This window comes from Sycon ciliatum, chromosome 7 (genome assembly GCF_964019385.1).
Source record: "Sycon ciliatum chromosome 7, ocSycCili1.1, whole genome shotgun sequence".
Classification (NCBI taxonomy): domain Eukaryota; kingdom Metazoa; phylum Porifera; class Calcarea; order Leucosolenida; family Sycettidae; genus Sycon; species Sycon ciliatum.
The window spans coordinates 7,435,503-7,451,418 of NC_088649.1; the positions used below are offsets into that span (position 1 = coordinate 7,435,503).

Below are 15,916 nucleotides of genomic sequence, written 5' to 3' on the forward strand. Positions count from 1 at the left end.
CCGTGAAGATGGGTGAAGCAGCTGTAGAAGGGGCTTGTGGTCGGTGTGGACCGTGAAGCCGGGGTCGCCGCTGAGGAAATGGGAGAAGCGCAAGCAGCCGTACTTCACACCGAGGGCTTCGCGTTCCGTTTGCGAATAACGCTGCTCAGTGGGGGTCAGGCTGCGGCTTGCGAAAGCGACTGGTTTCAGCTCGGAGTGATCCTGGACGACTGCTTCAGGAGACTGGCAGAGGATGGCGCCAAGGCCAACGGGTGAGGCATCGACGTAAAGGTGAGTGTGTTTGGTACGGTCGAAGTAGGCGAGGGCCCGATCAGCTGCTATGTCGGCTTTGATGGCATCGAATGCTGCCTGAGCCTCGGGTGACCAATCCCACTGCTGACCCTTGCCAAGGAGTTTCCGCAGGGGTGCCGTCTTGGTGGCCATGTCGGGGATGTAATGGCGCATGAATGTCGCTAAACCCAGGAAACTCTTGATATCGGAAGCTGACTTGGGTGTGGCGAAAACAGCAATGCTCTCTTTGTGGTGTGGTGCAGCCTGAGTGCCCCGGCGACTGTAGATAGTCGACATGAAGGCCAGGCGGGTTTGGCGAAACTGGCACTTCGCCAGGTTGAGGGTAACATTGTGGGCACGTAGGCGTTGCAGGCAGACGTGCAGGCGCTCATCGTGGACTTGGGCCGTCTCGCCGTACATGAATATATTGTCGTGCACGCTGCGAACACCTGGGAGACCCGCGAGGACACGGTCCATGGTCCGCTGGAGAATCTCAGACGCTGAAGCCAACCCCATGGCGAGTCGCTTGCACCGCACTAGGCCGAGGGGTGTGTGGAACACGGTGAAAAGACGGGATGACTCGGCCAGTGAGATCTGGTGGAAGGCCTTGTTCATATCCAACTCGGTGAACACGGTGGCCCCTGGCATGTCAGAAGTAATCTCCTCGAGCGTGGGGATGGGATGGCGTTCCCGTGCCGCAACGGCGTTGACATCACGGAAATCCTGCGTGAGGCGCACTTTGCCCTTGCGCTTCGGCACGACCACCATTCGGGCAACCCATGGGGTGGGGCCAGTGGCAGGCTCGATGACATCCAATGCGAGCTGCTCATGGAGCTCAGCGAGTGCGTCCTCCTGGAGGTGAACAGCCACTTTGGATGGTGCGTGAGCGACAGGGCGGGCGTTGCCATCTACGTAGATATGGGCTTCTACGTCGTTGATGCAGCCGAGGCCCTGGAAGCGGTCGTGGTACTCAGCAAGGTCGCCTGGCAGTTGCGGACTTTCGATGCTGTGGACCAGCTGGATGAGGCCAAAACGCATGGCGGTCTCGCGGCCAACGATAGCAGCGGTACGTGGCGCGTGTGCGACAACGAGGAATGTTGCCGTCGAACTCATGGTAGCGGAGGAAACACAGAGGGTGATGCTACCCAGAAGAGGAAGAGGTGAAGTTGAGCCGTAAGCAAAGATTTGCACATCCGTGTGCTGAAGTGCTGCACCAGGGGCAACCTTTGCCAGGTCATCAGTATTGATGATATTGTGACTGGCACCACTATCCACCAAGACAGTCAGGGGTATGCCGTTGACGTGCACGGTGCGCCGGGCATCCTCACGGCAGGGTGCCGTAGATGGGCGAGGCGGAGAGTCGGTAGAAAACAGCTCTGCGCCAATCTCTAAAGAATGAATGGCATGGTGGCCGCTGTTGACAGCGTGCTGGTCAGAGTGTTGGTGGGGACGGCGTTCCCTGAACGTGCGGGCCTGGATGGCGGAGTCCGAGGCGCGGCACGCCGCAGCGAAATGGTTTGGCTTGCCACGGCGGCTACAGAACTGGCCCTTGGCAGCGTCACATGTGGCATGGCCTGGCTTTCCACACCGGTAGCAGGTCAGACCGGATGAGGTAGACTGTGGACACTGGGCTTGGGGCTGGCGTGCAGCTGCGTAGCCGTGGCGCTGTGACCCTGAGAGGGCATCCACATGGGCAGGCTGGGGTGCTGCTGACGCCAGGGAAGCGACGTGGGCGTCCTGCTGTGAAGCCACTGAAGAGCCCAGAGAGGCGTCCTTGATGGCGAGTACATGGGTGATGCTGGCCTCATACGCGCGGGCTGCTTTCAGAGCTCCGTCGGAGTCGAGGCCATCGATCTCCAGCAGTTTTCGCCGAAGGGCGTCGGACTTGCAGCCGATGATCAGCTGGTCCAAGACGGCCAATTTCTCCGCGGCCGTATCCGGGAAGCCGCTGCGTTTCACGTGGTCGCCCAAACGACAACAGAAACCCTCCATAGTCTCGTTCGGCTGTTGACGAAGCTGACGGAAATTGAACCTGAGGAGCGTTTGGTTTTGGTGTTTATCGAACTCGTCCTGCAATGCTTTGGCGAGGTCGTCGAATGTTGCCCCTGTGTTGCTGAGATTGGGCACGAGTTGCTGGATGTCATCTCCTCCCAGGTACTGGAGTAGCCCACGCTGTTGGTCGTCATCGCCAATTTTGGACGCAGCAAGATAAAGTTTGAAACTCCGTGTCCAGGCGGGCCAGCGCATGGCGGCATCGTAGAGGGAGACATAAATAGGAAAAGGTCCAGTGGGCGGAATGGCGGGTGGTCAGTCGCCCATGCTCGCCGCGGAGGAACGAAATAGCTCGCAGCGCCAATGTAGTATTGTTTCTTCTTCAGTCCAAAACAACAAGAGTCCAGAGTCAAACCATGCACAGCAACTAAAAGCCGCGAAGTCCGTTTCACGCGCGCGCGCGGGAAACGGCACATGCTACATGCATAACCTCACGATGTACTACTACTACTACATGCATCATGAATGTCTGGAGTGGCCAAGGAATGCCACAGCGCGTAGGAACACGTGAACACTACATCATGTCATTGTCCCGATCTCAGGTTTGCACAGGTTGGCAGGTATGATGCGCATGCAGTAGCCAAATGTTCCGCTTCTGCTCCCTTCCAATGCTTACAGTACTGGCGGTCGCCGAAAAACTGGGGGGGGGGGGGGGGGTGTCAGCTTCCTAGCCTAGACCGTTCTTAGTTTCATGTATTACAGTCTATGCACTGTTGAGTCACCGTGTATACATTGGTATACTGTGTTGGGTGAAATTCTAGCCTGGGCGCTCTTAGGCACTCCATTCTGTACTGTGAAATTCTAGCCTGGCCGGTCTTAGTCACTCCATTCTCTACTGTAGGTATGCAGTGTATAGTAGGGTAAAGCCTGTGATTACCGACCACCCCTTGCGGCCACAGAAAGCGGTCTTTAGTGACAGGTGGTCCTTAGCTAGAGGTTTGCACCGCACAACCATATGTGAATGTGAGACCGTCCGTGCCTGACGAAGTGGTCTGTAGTACCAGGCTGGTCGCTAGTCACGGTGGTCTTTAGTTACAGGTTTTACTGTAGTACCAGGCTGGTCGCTAGTCACGGTGGTCTTTAGTCACAGGTTTTACTGTAGTACCAGGCTGCTCGCTAGTCACGGTGGTCTTTAGTTACAGGTTTTACTGTAGTACCAGGTTGGTCGCTAGTCACGGTGGTCTTTAGTCACAGGTTTTACTGTAGTACCAGGCTGGTCGCTAGTCACGGTGGTCTTTAGTTACAGGTTTTACTGTAGTACCAGGCTGGTCGCTAGTCACGGTGGTCTTTAGTTACAGGTTTTACTGAAGTACCAGGCTGGTCGCTAGTCACGGTGGTCTTTAGTTACAGGTTTTACTGTAGTACCAGGTTGGTCGCTAGTCACGGTGGTCTTTAGTTACAGGTTTTACTGTAGCACCAGGTTGGTCGCTAGTCACGGTGGTCTTTAGTTACAGGTTTTACTGTAGTACCAGGTTGGTCGCTAGTCACGGTGGTCTTTAGTTACAGGTTTTACTGTAGTACCAGGTTGGTCGCTAGTCACGGTGGTCTTTAGTTACAGGTTTTACTGTAGTACCAGGCTGGTCGCTAGTCACGGTGGTCTTTAGTTACAGGTTTTACTGTAGTACCAGGTTGGTCGCTAGTCACGGTGGTCTTTAGTTACAGGTTTTACTGTAGCACCAGGTTGGTCGCTAGTCACGGTGGTCTTTAGTTACGGGGTTTTACTGTAGCACCAGGTTGGTCGCTAGTCACGGTGGTCTTTAGTTACAGGTTTTACTGTAGTACCAGGCTGGTCGCTAGTCACGGTGGTCTTTAGTTACAGGTTTTACTGTAGTACCAGGTTGGTCGCTAGTCACGGTGGTCTTTAGTTACAGGTTTTACTGTAGCACCAGGTTGGTCGCTAGTCACGGTGGTCTTTAGTTACAGGTTTTACTGTAGTACCAGGTTGGTCGCTAGTCACGGTGGTCTTTAGTTACAGGTTTTACTGTAGTACCAGGCTGGTCGCTAGTCACGGTTGTCTTTAGTTACAGGTTTAACTGTAGTACCGTATTTTACCGGTTGTAAGTCGACCCCGGTTATAAGTCGACCCTTCTATCTGGAGGTCTCAATTCTGCGTTTTAAAGTTGTCACCCAAAGAAGCACTACTTACCACCTCCTGCTACTAACACATCAACTAATCATGTAAACATTCCTTATTGGAGGATATAACGTCCCAATCCTTGAAAAAGGCCAATAAACTGGCAAAATGTGTAAACATGGTGCACTCGTGCATGCAGTGCAGGTCATTTTTTTGAAGATTCTGATAGTTACCGGTTATAAGTCGAATCCCGGTTGTAAGTCGACCCCCACCCTTTCTCCTTCTATTTTAAGTCGTAAAAGGTCGAGTTACAACCGGAAAAATACGGTACCAGGCTGGTCGCTAGTCACGGTGGTCTTTAGTTACAGGTTTTACTGTAGTACCAGGCTGGTCGCTAGTCACGGTGGTCTTTAGTCACAGGTTTTACTGTAGTAGCAGGCTGGTCGCTGGTCACGGTGGTCTTTAGTCACAGGTTTTACTGTAGTAGCAGGCTGGTCGCTAGTCACGGTGGTCTTTAGTCACAGGTTTTACTGTACGTACTCTTCTATTATCATGTGTAAGGAAGTTGCTGCTCCATATAAGGGTTACTACCAGTGATTTGCACACTGAGCCAAAAGGTTTTTTTCTAAGACCCCAACCTATGACAGTTCCCAGAGCAGATCTCTATCAGCATTGAATTGCTAGCACGTTATCCTGTGGAGTACGACACCAATTTTTAGCAGCTCGTGAAGATTTGGGATCGTTTGAGTAGATTGTGTGTGTGTTGCGCGTGCTTTTGTATGCTTTCCGCTGTAGATTCTTTGTCTTAGTTCCAGCGTACTTGGCTGCTGGAGTGGCGTATGGATTAGCCCGGCAAAAAACCGGTGTTGAGCTAATCCCTAACTTCTCTTTCTGGTCCTCGCTGCCTAATCTCATCAAGGTGAGGAGACTCTCTGGAGCGTTGTGCAGCTGCTATGTCATTATGCAGTCTGGGCGGTGTCTTGGCGATGTCATTGTGATGTCATGATGACGTCAGGAAATGACTTGTGCAAGGCTGTGATGGCGATGGCTGGGTTTACTCATAGTCAACGTTGTGATGTCATTCTTACATAATGACGATGCCACTGTTATGTCATTGCGATTTCAATCATGCCATGATCCATGCGGATATTCCAAGCATTCACGAAAACCGAGGAACAGTTACCCTATACTGTAAAACCAAAAAGTTTAACATTTTTGTAATTTTGGCATGATAACGTGCAGAAAGTTTAACGATGGCTACCTGGCCACCCATCTGTATGCGCATCTTTACGCAGACATCTCGCGATAACGTTTCTTCAAATAACGAAAAAAATTGGTCCTTAAAAAGTTAGACTTTGTGACTCGTTAGACTTTCCGATTTTACAGCTATGTCCACTAACACCACCAGTTACTTCACAATCTTCACAATCTTCCGAGTCCATTCACGAATACAATGGATTGATGTTTGTAGACAATAGGGGCGAAGAGTGTCTGGGAAGCGAGTCAACTTTACCTCTCTAGCATCATCCAATATATACGAAAGCATTTATCAGTGCTTGTAGCTATCTTTTAGGTGATATCATAGAGTAGTACATTTATGCGGAGTCCAGCCGAGTCTCATGCGAACCGTGAATTTCTATTTTATTTTTTATTTAGTACATTTAGAATACTGGATACTAGTATCATGTTACAGTGATGGAGAGTTACTCTTAACTCGTATCCATATGTCCTTTTCTCTTCTACATTGATACTGTAAGAGCAGAAACTTTCGGTGGTGTAATATTTTCGGTAATCTCCGAAATCAGAGGTTCGGTGAAGGGAAATTTACGGTAAACCAGTTTTTGTTTTTTTTGTTTTTCCTGGCAAGTGTACTGGTTCTAGTACCGAAATACTCGGTGCGTATTATTTTAGGTAATAATTGTCGGTACCGAAGTTGCCGAAAATGAAACACCACCGAAAATATCTGCTTTTACAGTATTTTGGATTACTGGCACACCTCGAGTCACAAGGCCATCTCTATGGGTTTCAGGCAACTATTATGTTTGGCTAAAGGGGGGGGGGGGCACTCAACGCCCATTGAAAGCATACACCTCCATCATGCTCCTACCGCCTCTCATTCTGATTTGACTGTACCGCAGAAGAACAACACACTCCGGCTCACCATGATACAGCCATGGGGGACAGATGACTGCTGTCAGGTTTCCAAATGCTACGGTGCTGTATAACGAAATAGAGCATAACTGACTCATTTCACTCCTGAATTCAGTTCGACAACGCATTTCAAATGATTGACGTTCGGGCATTGGGTATTCTGCTGTGCTGTTGCCTTTTGCCTTTTTCTTGCCTCAGGGTGGCTTCACGTTTGTCATCACATGTGGCAAAGGAGGAGGTGGAGGTGACGCACCATCAAGAGGTGACTATGAGAAGCTCTGAGAGGATCCTGCACTTTCCTCTTTCTGTTACTCTCTCTCCCCCTTTCTGGTATGTTTCCTTTACTTTCTCGGTCTCTCCCTCGTCTCTCTCTCTGTCTCTCTCTCTCTCTCTCTCTCTCTCTCTCTCTCTCTCTCTCTCTCACACACACACACACACACACACACACACACATACACACACACACACACTCTCACACACAGAGATGCACACATGCAATTACGTAATATTCCTCCCCATTGGGTCCCCCTCTCTGCTCCATGTGGCGAGCCAATGTTCTCTGTGTCCCTGTTGCACCCGCATTTCCCTGCTGCGTGCTGAAGTACGACGGAAAGCTGAAGATGCTTGTAAAGAAATATTATGATCTGCGCTGAATATTTTTGCAAGATAATATAGCGATTTGCTACAGATATGCCAGGCTGCTTAACACGCAACTTCTTTTGATTTTGCCTTGGTGTATATACGTGTATCTCAATATGGGCTTAAGAATACATTTTCTGCACTCTGAGCAGCTTCCTGGCGTAGACGAAAAGGAGCAGGCTCCTTGGCTATGTGCTAAAAGATTTCCACCGCCTCGCCACAATTAGCTCATGTGAGCTTTCTTCTTTTAGCAAAACACTACTAGGAATTAGCCATGCGTATTTCCCACGGCATACCCTGATTCCAAAGGTTTTTACCCACCTCTAATAATAATATTATTATTCTAAGTTTAAGCAGCGTGACGGCACATTCAATACGTGTCGTGGTACGATTATTTCAAATTTCAATGTGCTGAATCAATTGTATTATGTGGTGTGTTGAGTCGGACCTCCGCCACTCAGCTTGAACTGATGACCAATAGCGGTGCTAGCAGCCTGTATCAGCATCAGTAACGGTTCAAGTGCCTACAGTCAACTTCGCGTAAAACGACACTCGGCGGGGCATCAGAAAAGTGTCCTTATCCGTGGAGTGTCATTGTACCCGAAGTCTAGTTATATGTATTACAGTTGAATGGGACTTTGCTCTGGACATGGAAATTCTGTCGTTATTCGCGAATTGCCGTTATATACGCAGTCGTTATTAGCGAAGTTGGCTGTAGGGTCCGGCAGATTCTGCCGGCAGAAAAATTGGCAGAATTCGGTACTTTTTCTGGTAAGTTCCATGCATGTTTGGTATATGGATAAAAAATGGAGCAGAACTGGAGGAATTGCCCGCCATAAGGTTTGTATGGTTCTGCCAATTTCACTGCTTTTCGAGCAGAATCTGGCACCTTTCCGAGCAGAATCTGCCACCCTTCCGAGCAGAATCCGCCGGTCCCTAGTTGACTTTACATATTATAATCAGTACTGTGAAAAAGGAGAAGGACAAAATGTTACGAGTTACTTCAGTGACTGTCCACCACCGTAACCAGATCATATACAGTCAGCGAGTGCGGCAGTTAGTCATAACTCGTAACATTCTGCCCTTCTCCTTTTTTTCCTTTTTTTTTACTGAATACCATTTTGCCAAGATTGAATTGACTCACCATCTGACTACACTTGTACTGTGAAACTACTGCTTACAGTCTATTATAGAGTCCTGTAGCCATGTACATGCACGGGGGGGGGCGTGTGTGCAGTAAAACGCACCAGATCCTGAAGCCCCTGACCGGGGCAATTCCGTCTACAGAGCACCTTTCTGACTCATCTACACCGTCACAAAAATTGGCTATTCAACGAAAAACGGCCCCGAAACCGACTAGTAATGATTGGCATACCTTTTTTAACTTGCATGCAGTAAGTACAAGGTCATGTTTGCAAGTTCTGTGTAGTTACGGACAATTACTACTGTCGTGGACATGGAAATCCAGTCGATTGACCGGGGCCGGCGCCCTCACTCAGCGCGGACAGAACGTAGCATGCAGTGCACGTAACCGTTGATCCGATATGAAGCGACCAGCGCGCGCGCTGCAGCGTGTAGATCTACGCGTGTGTGTACTGCTTTCCCACGGCTGCATGGCCAGCGTCCTGGGGCCGCTAGACGTGCGACCGGATTTCCATGTCCACGACAGTAGCTACGGGCAGTGCTGGGTCCCAGACTGCCCGGATACAGGGAGTTTTTTAAAGGGGAAGTATACCCTAAAATCAAATTTTCACCAGTTGTAGTCTTCTGGGTGCTGAGTCGAATGGTCTTGGTCCGAGGAAGCTGAGACGCTCCCTTCCTGCTTGAATCCCAATCGAACTCGCGCACTTCCACCGAAACTGGGTGACTGCGCCCTACTAGATGGGGATTTGTATGCAAAATGTCACTAAAAGCGCCATTTCGTTCTTATAAAAGCACGGATGACCGCGATTGGCCCATATGTTGTAGTCTTTTGGACGCTGAGTCGACTAGTTTTGGTCCGAAAAGGCTGCGATGCAGCGTTCCTCCTTTATTCCCAATCGAACATGGTTGAACAAGCGGTCACGTGCTCCTGGGTGCCCAAATCACCTGGTCACCGCGCCAGCAGGCGACAACTATTACTTTCACACCAAGGTTCAACTCGAGTTCAACTCGAGTGACAGGACTAGACTGCACCCAAAAAAGGTCAAACACGCTAGTAAGTTGTGACCAGCTGACTGGTGTACGCAGGAGCACGTGACCGCTTGTTCAACCATGTTCGATTGGGAATAAAGGAGGAACGCTGCATCGCAGCCTTTTCGGACCAAAACCAGTCGACTCAGCGTCCAAAAGACTACAACATATGGGCCAATCGCGGTCATCCGTGCTTTTATAAGAACGAAATGGCGCTTTTAGTGACATTTTGCATACAAATCCCCCTCTAGTAGGGCGCAGTCACCCAGTTTCGGTGGAAGTGCGCGAGTTCGATTGGGATTCAAGCAGGAAGGGAGCGTCTCAGCTTCCTCGGACCAAGACCATTCGACTCAGCACCCAGAAGACTACAACTGGTGAAAATTTGATTTTAGGGTATACTTCCCCTTTAAAGCGTATTGTAAAGAAGCTCCGCATTTAGCATTTCGAAATAGTTGGTTTCGAGTACTGGGTACAAAAATCGTCGGAGCACGCAAAATCTCTGGGAAGTTGACTGGAAAGACGAATTCGTCCAACAGCTTTTTTTAACTTTTCGTGTCAAACATCTTTCCTTTGTTGGCGGACGCCATTTCAGTTATCTATAAAAGCCGTTATGCTCAGGGGAGTCGAGCAGTGGCCCGAAAGTAGTCCAACTCGTCCGGAATGCATGTACAGTGTGACGCACTGTGGTTGGCCGATGTCATGTCAGAGAATCAGCCGAGCAATCGGCCGAGTAGTGACAACCAGGCTTGAACCTTTGGCCTCCACACGGCATGACAATCATTACTATTCGCGTGTAGTTCAAGTTCACAGGAACTTGAGTGTGAGTTTCGAAGTCTGGATAGAATGACTATGACTATTGTGTGCATGGATGGGTCTCTAGCTCTCGGCGTCAATGACGACCGTACACAGGTACACCAGAGCATAGTCTTGATATTAGAGAGGTTACGCTGGACATTCTTTCAATTATTTCGAAAGTGAGAAAAACATGCGTTGAATCACTTTGTTCACTGTGAGCTGGAGGCTAGTGGAGTAGGTCTTGGCGGATAATGCCGGCAGAAAAATTGGCAGAATTCGGTACTTTTTCTGGTAAGTTTCATGCATGTTTGGTATGTGGATAAAGAAATGGAGCAGAATTCGAGGAATTGCCCGCCATAAGGTTTGTATGGTTCTGCCAATTTCACTGCTTTTCGAGCAGAATCTGCCACCTTTTCGAGCATTATCCGCCAAGGCCTATAGTGGAGCTCTAGCTCTGTGCCTGTGGCGTTGAAATCTCACGTAGATCTACAATGTGAGAAACGCCTTTAAATATTTCGACCGTGAGACCTCACGTTCGAAATTGAAAAAAACTGTGAAGCGTAAACTCTCTATTGAATTGCACAGTCTGTCACAGTCAGTGCGAAGTTACGTTGCGTGCAGCAGAGATCAGGACTAATACTAATAGCGCGATTGGCGAAGACAGAAGCTGCGGACACAGCACTATCATTTTTAGAGGTTGCGCACAACGAAACTTCGTAAGATTTTGACCGTCCGGGTTCGAGTAACGAAAGTTGCTACGAAGATCCGTCCAAAGGCGACCGAAACAGAGCAGATCTACGAAATTATTTTTCGTCACTTGGAGTACTACAATAATAATAATTATTATCAGGGAGTCGTATGCCATCATCGACGACTCCCTGATAATAATAATATTCGCGGGATCCGCGTCGGCCACGCTTGAAAGTTGAATGTTCAGAAACACACAAACTAGCCTTCGCATCCGCAGGCCACCACTAGTAGATCTACTAGATCTACGAGTACTGATAGTGATCCAAGTGTCTTGACTCTTCACACCTGTGATAACGCTGCCGTGTCGACCTGCTGCGAAAACGTTCACACGTTGCGCGCAACCTCACGTTTTACGAATATTCGTTAGGCCACCCTTTCTTTTTTCGTTGTTTAACGTCCGCGCCCGCGTACCTTTTTGCCTCAGACTGGAAAAAAAAACAAGAAAGTACAGTGCGTATCGGTTATAGTGTGGTCGTATACAAGAATATACTGCTTACAAGAATGAACACTCATTTTTTCATAATCATAACACATATTTTATGTGTATATTTATTCTTACAAGCAGTATTATCGCATAGTAGAATATATCGGCCCTAAGAATGGATTTTGTGTAGCAAAATATGCCAGATTAGTGCAAAGTGTATCGCCTGTAGTAATAACATCTGTGCTCTGTGCATACTCAATACAATAATATTCAGCACAAAAAGAGAGTTATGTCCAAGGGAGCATTGGAGAATCACTTTTTCTGTCCAGTCGGACTCTTTCTTCCGACTTCTCTCGTATCCGCTGCTCCGCAGTCGCCTAGCACGACCGCGAGTCTGATTGATCCGTGTGTACGTGTATCATGTGTACGTGTCCACATGCCAAACGAGTTACGTGCGCGCATACATGTACAAGTCATGTACATGTACATGTACATGTATGATGTCACACGTGCATATGATATGTCACACGTGATTTATCGTGTGTAAGAAATATCGGCAATAAGAATCAAATGTCGTTTTTCAAACACCCACGCTATAACCTAGGCCTTGACGGATTATGCTAATATTTTCGTGAAATTATGCTTTTCGCATTGCTAAAAAAATTGCAGAATTATGCTAAAAGTTATACATTATTATGCCGCATTATGCTCACATATGCTGCTTATGTATATGATGGTTCTGTGCGAAACAACAGGGGAATTTTTTGTAGAGGGCGCTGTACTGTAGTAGCAAAAGTTCAACGCACCGTCCGACCTAGCTACGACCGTCACTGAATGTAGTGGACTGGACATGGTGTTAAGGGAGTCGTAAACCTACGACTTCCTGGTGCATCAACTTGTACTTGTACTTGTAGAACATGTAAAACTGTATGGAATTTGATGCGAACAGGCGGATTATTCCAATTTATGCGATTCGTATGCAATTTGCCTCGAATTACATGTGTGCGATTATTCGATTTTGGTAGGAATTATGCGAAAAATTATGCTAGCATAATCCGTCAAGGCCTACTATAACCGATACCTACTGTAGTAGTACCAATAATATGCGAAGTTGTACATACATGATTGTGTAGTTTCACAGTGTGCCGATCATGACCTTAAACTTATAATCTTGCCTCCCGGGCATGCCTTTGTCTTGTGTTCTTTTTCTTTTTTTTGTTGGCTTTTAAATATCGTACGTGTGTGTCCTAGTAAAAATCCAGATGTACTCCATGCTATGTGCCTGTTTTGTTGGATTCATCAGGCATGTGCTCCAATGTACCATCAAAGAGTGTTGTTCTATGCCTGCAAGTGCCGTTAGACCAAGAAATATTGTATATATCACATGCTTTACTGGTCAAAATGTTTGATTGGGGTTTCCAGTTTTTGGAATGGGCTTTTGTTTTTTTCCGCCCTCCCGCGTACCTTTTCGCGAAAAAAAGGACGTTAAACAATGAATTAACAAAGGGTGGCCTTACATGAAATATTCGTTTCGGGGCTACGAATTTCGTTGTGCACAAGACTGTCAAGAGCATGGTTTAGTAGTCTGCTGCACAGGTGCGCAGACGGAACGGAACGTCGCAGTTCCTTGTTGCACGTCCACAGTGCATTGTCTTCTTCCGGTACCTTCCATCTGATGTTTGGATACATCAGGGGAATGACATATGTGCTATCACCATGAATATGAGCAGGTCGGGTGCCGAGAAGCCTAGCTAGCACTATCTTGTAGATCTACTATTACATCGTACAGTCAATACTACCTTGCCGCTGCTTTCGGCACGTGGGGATGGATTTCTTTGGCCCTGATCCGCGATATTCATGTTAAAACAAAATGGCGTCACGATTTATTGAAAGTGGTATAGTTGGTGGTACGAGTGTTCAAACCCATTTGAACTTCATACTGTTCGTCTTCTTTTTGACATGCTCTCTTTCCATCGTCCTTAGCTTTTGTTTGTTGAGAGCTGTTTTGGCTTTCTCCTATACCTCTGGGGGATGCCAAGTGATGGTTTTGAGAGGCTGGTGATGGCTGTGAGCGAGAGTTTGCCGATCGGCGGCGTCCTCGCTATAGCGATGAAAATACTAGTTACTGCGCACCTGGCAGATATCACAACACGTCGGAGCGTCCAGGAGCAAAGGAATCTTGGGTTTTCACTGGAATCTAGTTCCTCCAGCATCGTGTAGCCCACCGTCGGTGAATGGCGGTCCAGAAAGGTCGAACCTGGTCTTCTGCAGCATCTCGCAGTCCTGCGAGGCACACTGAATACGCCTGTCATGTATTCTACAAATAAAAATCACGAAGTAGTGGACTTTACAGTGATGAGTCTATCCTGTATGCTGCAAAAGACACAGGAAATGTGACTGGTGTCTGTACACTCAGTGACTGGACGCCAACACCCCAGTCTTCTCCTGCAGGCCTGATCTGTTTGACATTGACATTATGCAGTAGGTCGGCATTGACCTGGTTTGGCAGCTATCGTAATAGTATCTGCCTGGTTGGATGTAGCAGGTTGGTGTTTGCTCGTCGTCCAGTCCGGAATTTTCTTGTAACTCACGGTGGAGTACGCGCAGGGTTTGTGATCATCCCTGTTCACTTCAATATTATCAAACACAACGTTCCCTTTGTCACTCATCTTATCCTGAGTACTGAATTTGCTGACAATATTGCACCACACTTGTCACAACCGACTGGTTCGTCAATGGCGGTGACCAGGCTGACTGACTAGCTTCGAGACAGCGGCCTCGTTGTCAACCCCGCGGCAGCCTAAAGGTTGATTTTATCGATCCAGCCTCAGCGCCATGTTGACGATGCCCTAGTGACTGTGTGTCATGGATTGCCTTGCCATCAGCGGTCATTGCCGTCCACCTTGGTGCAGCCCTCAACAACTGGCTCAGCCCATGGGAGTCTCAAGTGGACAAAGTTGTTGCCAAAGTAGCTCAGAAGATTGGTGCATCGTGGTGTAGGTGAGCACATAACTAGGACTTCCCAGCGCCTATTTGTCCAGGCTGCGATACTATGTGACATGCTGTACTGCACATTCTTTTCAGCACTGCAAGGCCGGCAGCTGGACCGACTGCAGGGGCCGCGCACATGCAGGCCGCCTGTTGCCAGTGCAGCATTCTGGAACGTTCCTTCCTTCTGAGATCCGTGGAATAATAACTTTCTTTCCATCAAAGCAAGTTGCTTACCTTTCTGTTGTGCTCCCAGTGTCCTTACAACAATAACCTACAGCAATGTTTTATTTTCCTTTCCATTCCCCAACCAATGAATACTACAATGTCGATTCTATTTCTGAATACTTTAGTGTGTGCCCGCGCACGCACGTGTGTGTGTGTGTGTGTATACCTCACTCGCCACTCGAAGTTCTGTTCCCTATCACTGGAACACTGCCTGTTCTTTCAGGACCTGCCATCATCTGCGGATGGGCATTCAATGATTGTATTGTGTGTGTGTGTGTTTCATTCAGAATCAGATCCGTTATCGTTGCTATAAGAGAAAATCTGTGGGTTCACAAAGTGCATTTGTAGATTTGCGTGCTTTTCTTGCCACGGGCCCATACATGGGACATTGTGTGTGTGTGTGCGTCTGTGTGTATGGGGATATTGTCTGTATCGGCTTTTGGTACTAATGTTCAGGTCTGTGCTTGCATGTGTGAACATGAAATTGTTCGGTTCTGTGCATGCTATTGCTATGTTGTATATTATTGTATGTATGTGTGCATTTCCACGAACAGTGTAGATGAGTGTGGAGAGTGCATTCATCCCTCATCAACCACTTCCCCTTGGGCTTACGAGAGTTTTTTCTGCGTACCTCTCATTTTTGTTTGTTTCTCTCTGATACTGTATTGATGCCGGTACCTGTACCTCAATGTGTTCCTCTATCTGCAGTCACCTTCAACCTTCGGTCAAGTTAACGTTTATTGTGCTCTATTTATCGTGCGAATCAAAATAAACAATAATAACACAAGTCGTGCTAGAGTGACGACATGTGCGTGTAGTAGGGTTGATGCGATGGGACGTTATAATTAGGTGGAACAGAACACACATCGGGCAGATTGATTAGGCATCATTGTTGTGCTCAGTCTAAACAGTGAACATAATAATTATCTCCAGTGACAGACTGTAGCGGCTAGCCTCCAATAGGTAGCTGGCACTAGTCGCTACTGCTTGTTTGACAGGTGCCGCCAGAACCCCTGTTGTGTCATGCTATAGATGCACATGCCCTATTCTGGGGCATACTGAGGTACTTTGATTTTGTTGACTGCATGTAGACAGCATCCAATAGTAGTACTCGTAGACCTTGGCTCTTTGTAGGTCAACCACCATCGCATGGATCGATCGGTGACTATGCACTTGGAGGTTGGAATAGCCCGCGCTGAACAGATCTTGCCATGGCCCAGGGAGTGAATTTGTCCATACCATGTTGCAAGCTCACAGTTGTTTGGGCAGGTTTTGAGCTGCACCACGAAACAAAGCGAAATAACGGCGTGACTGTAGAGCAAGGAAGCGGCGAGACGGCACTTCCAGGACAAGACAGGCAGTAGAGATGTGTT

At 48.1% G+C, this 15,916-nt stretch overlaps 1 protein-coding gene across 1 annotated transcript in view; it reads left to right on the forward strand.

Moving 5' to 3' along the window:
- Positions 1-7,657, forward strand: part of LOC135820866 (uncharacterized) — an 18,799-nt gene extending 11,142 nt beyond the window's left edge. The window contains exons 6-7 of the mRNA XM_065333909.1: positions 5,192-5,315; positions 6,746-7,657. Of these exons, the coding sequence (XP_065189981.1) occupies positions 5,192-5,315; positions 6,746-6,829 (208 nt within the window). The 3' untranslated portion in view covers positions 6,830-7,657. The remainder of the gene's footprint in view (positions 1-5,191; positions 5,316-6,745) is intronic.
- Positions 7,658-15,916: the final 8,259 nt, after the last annotated feature.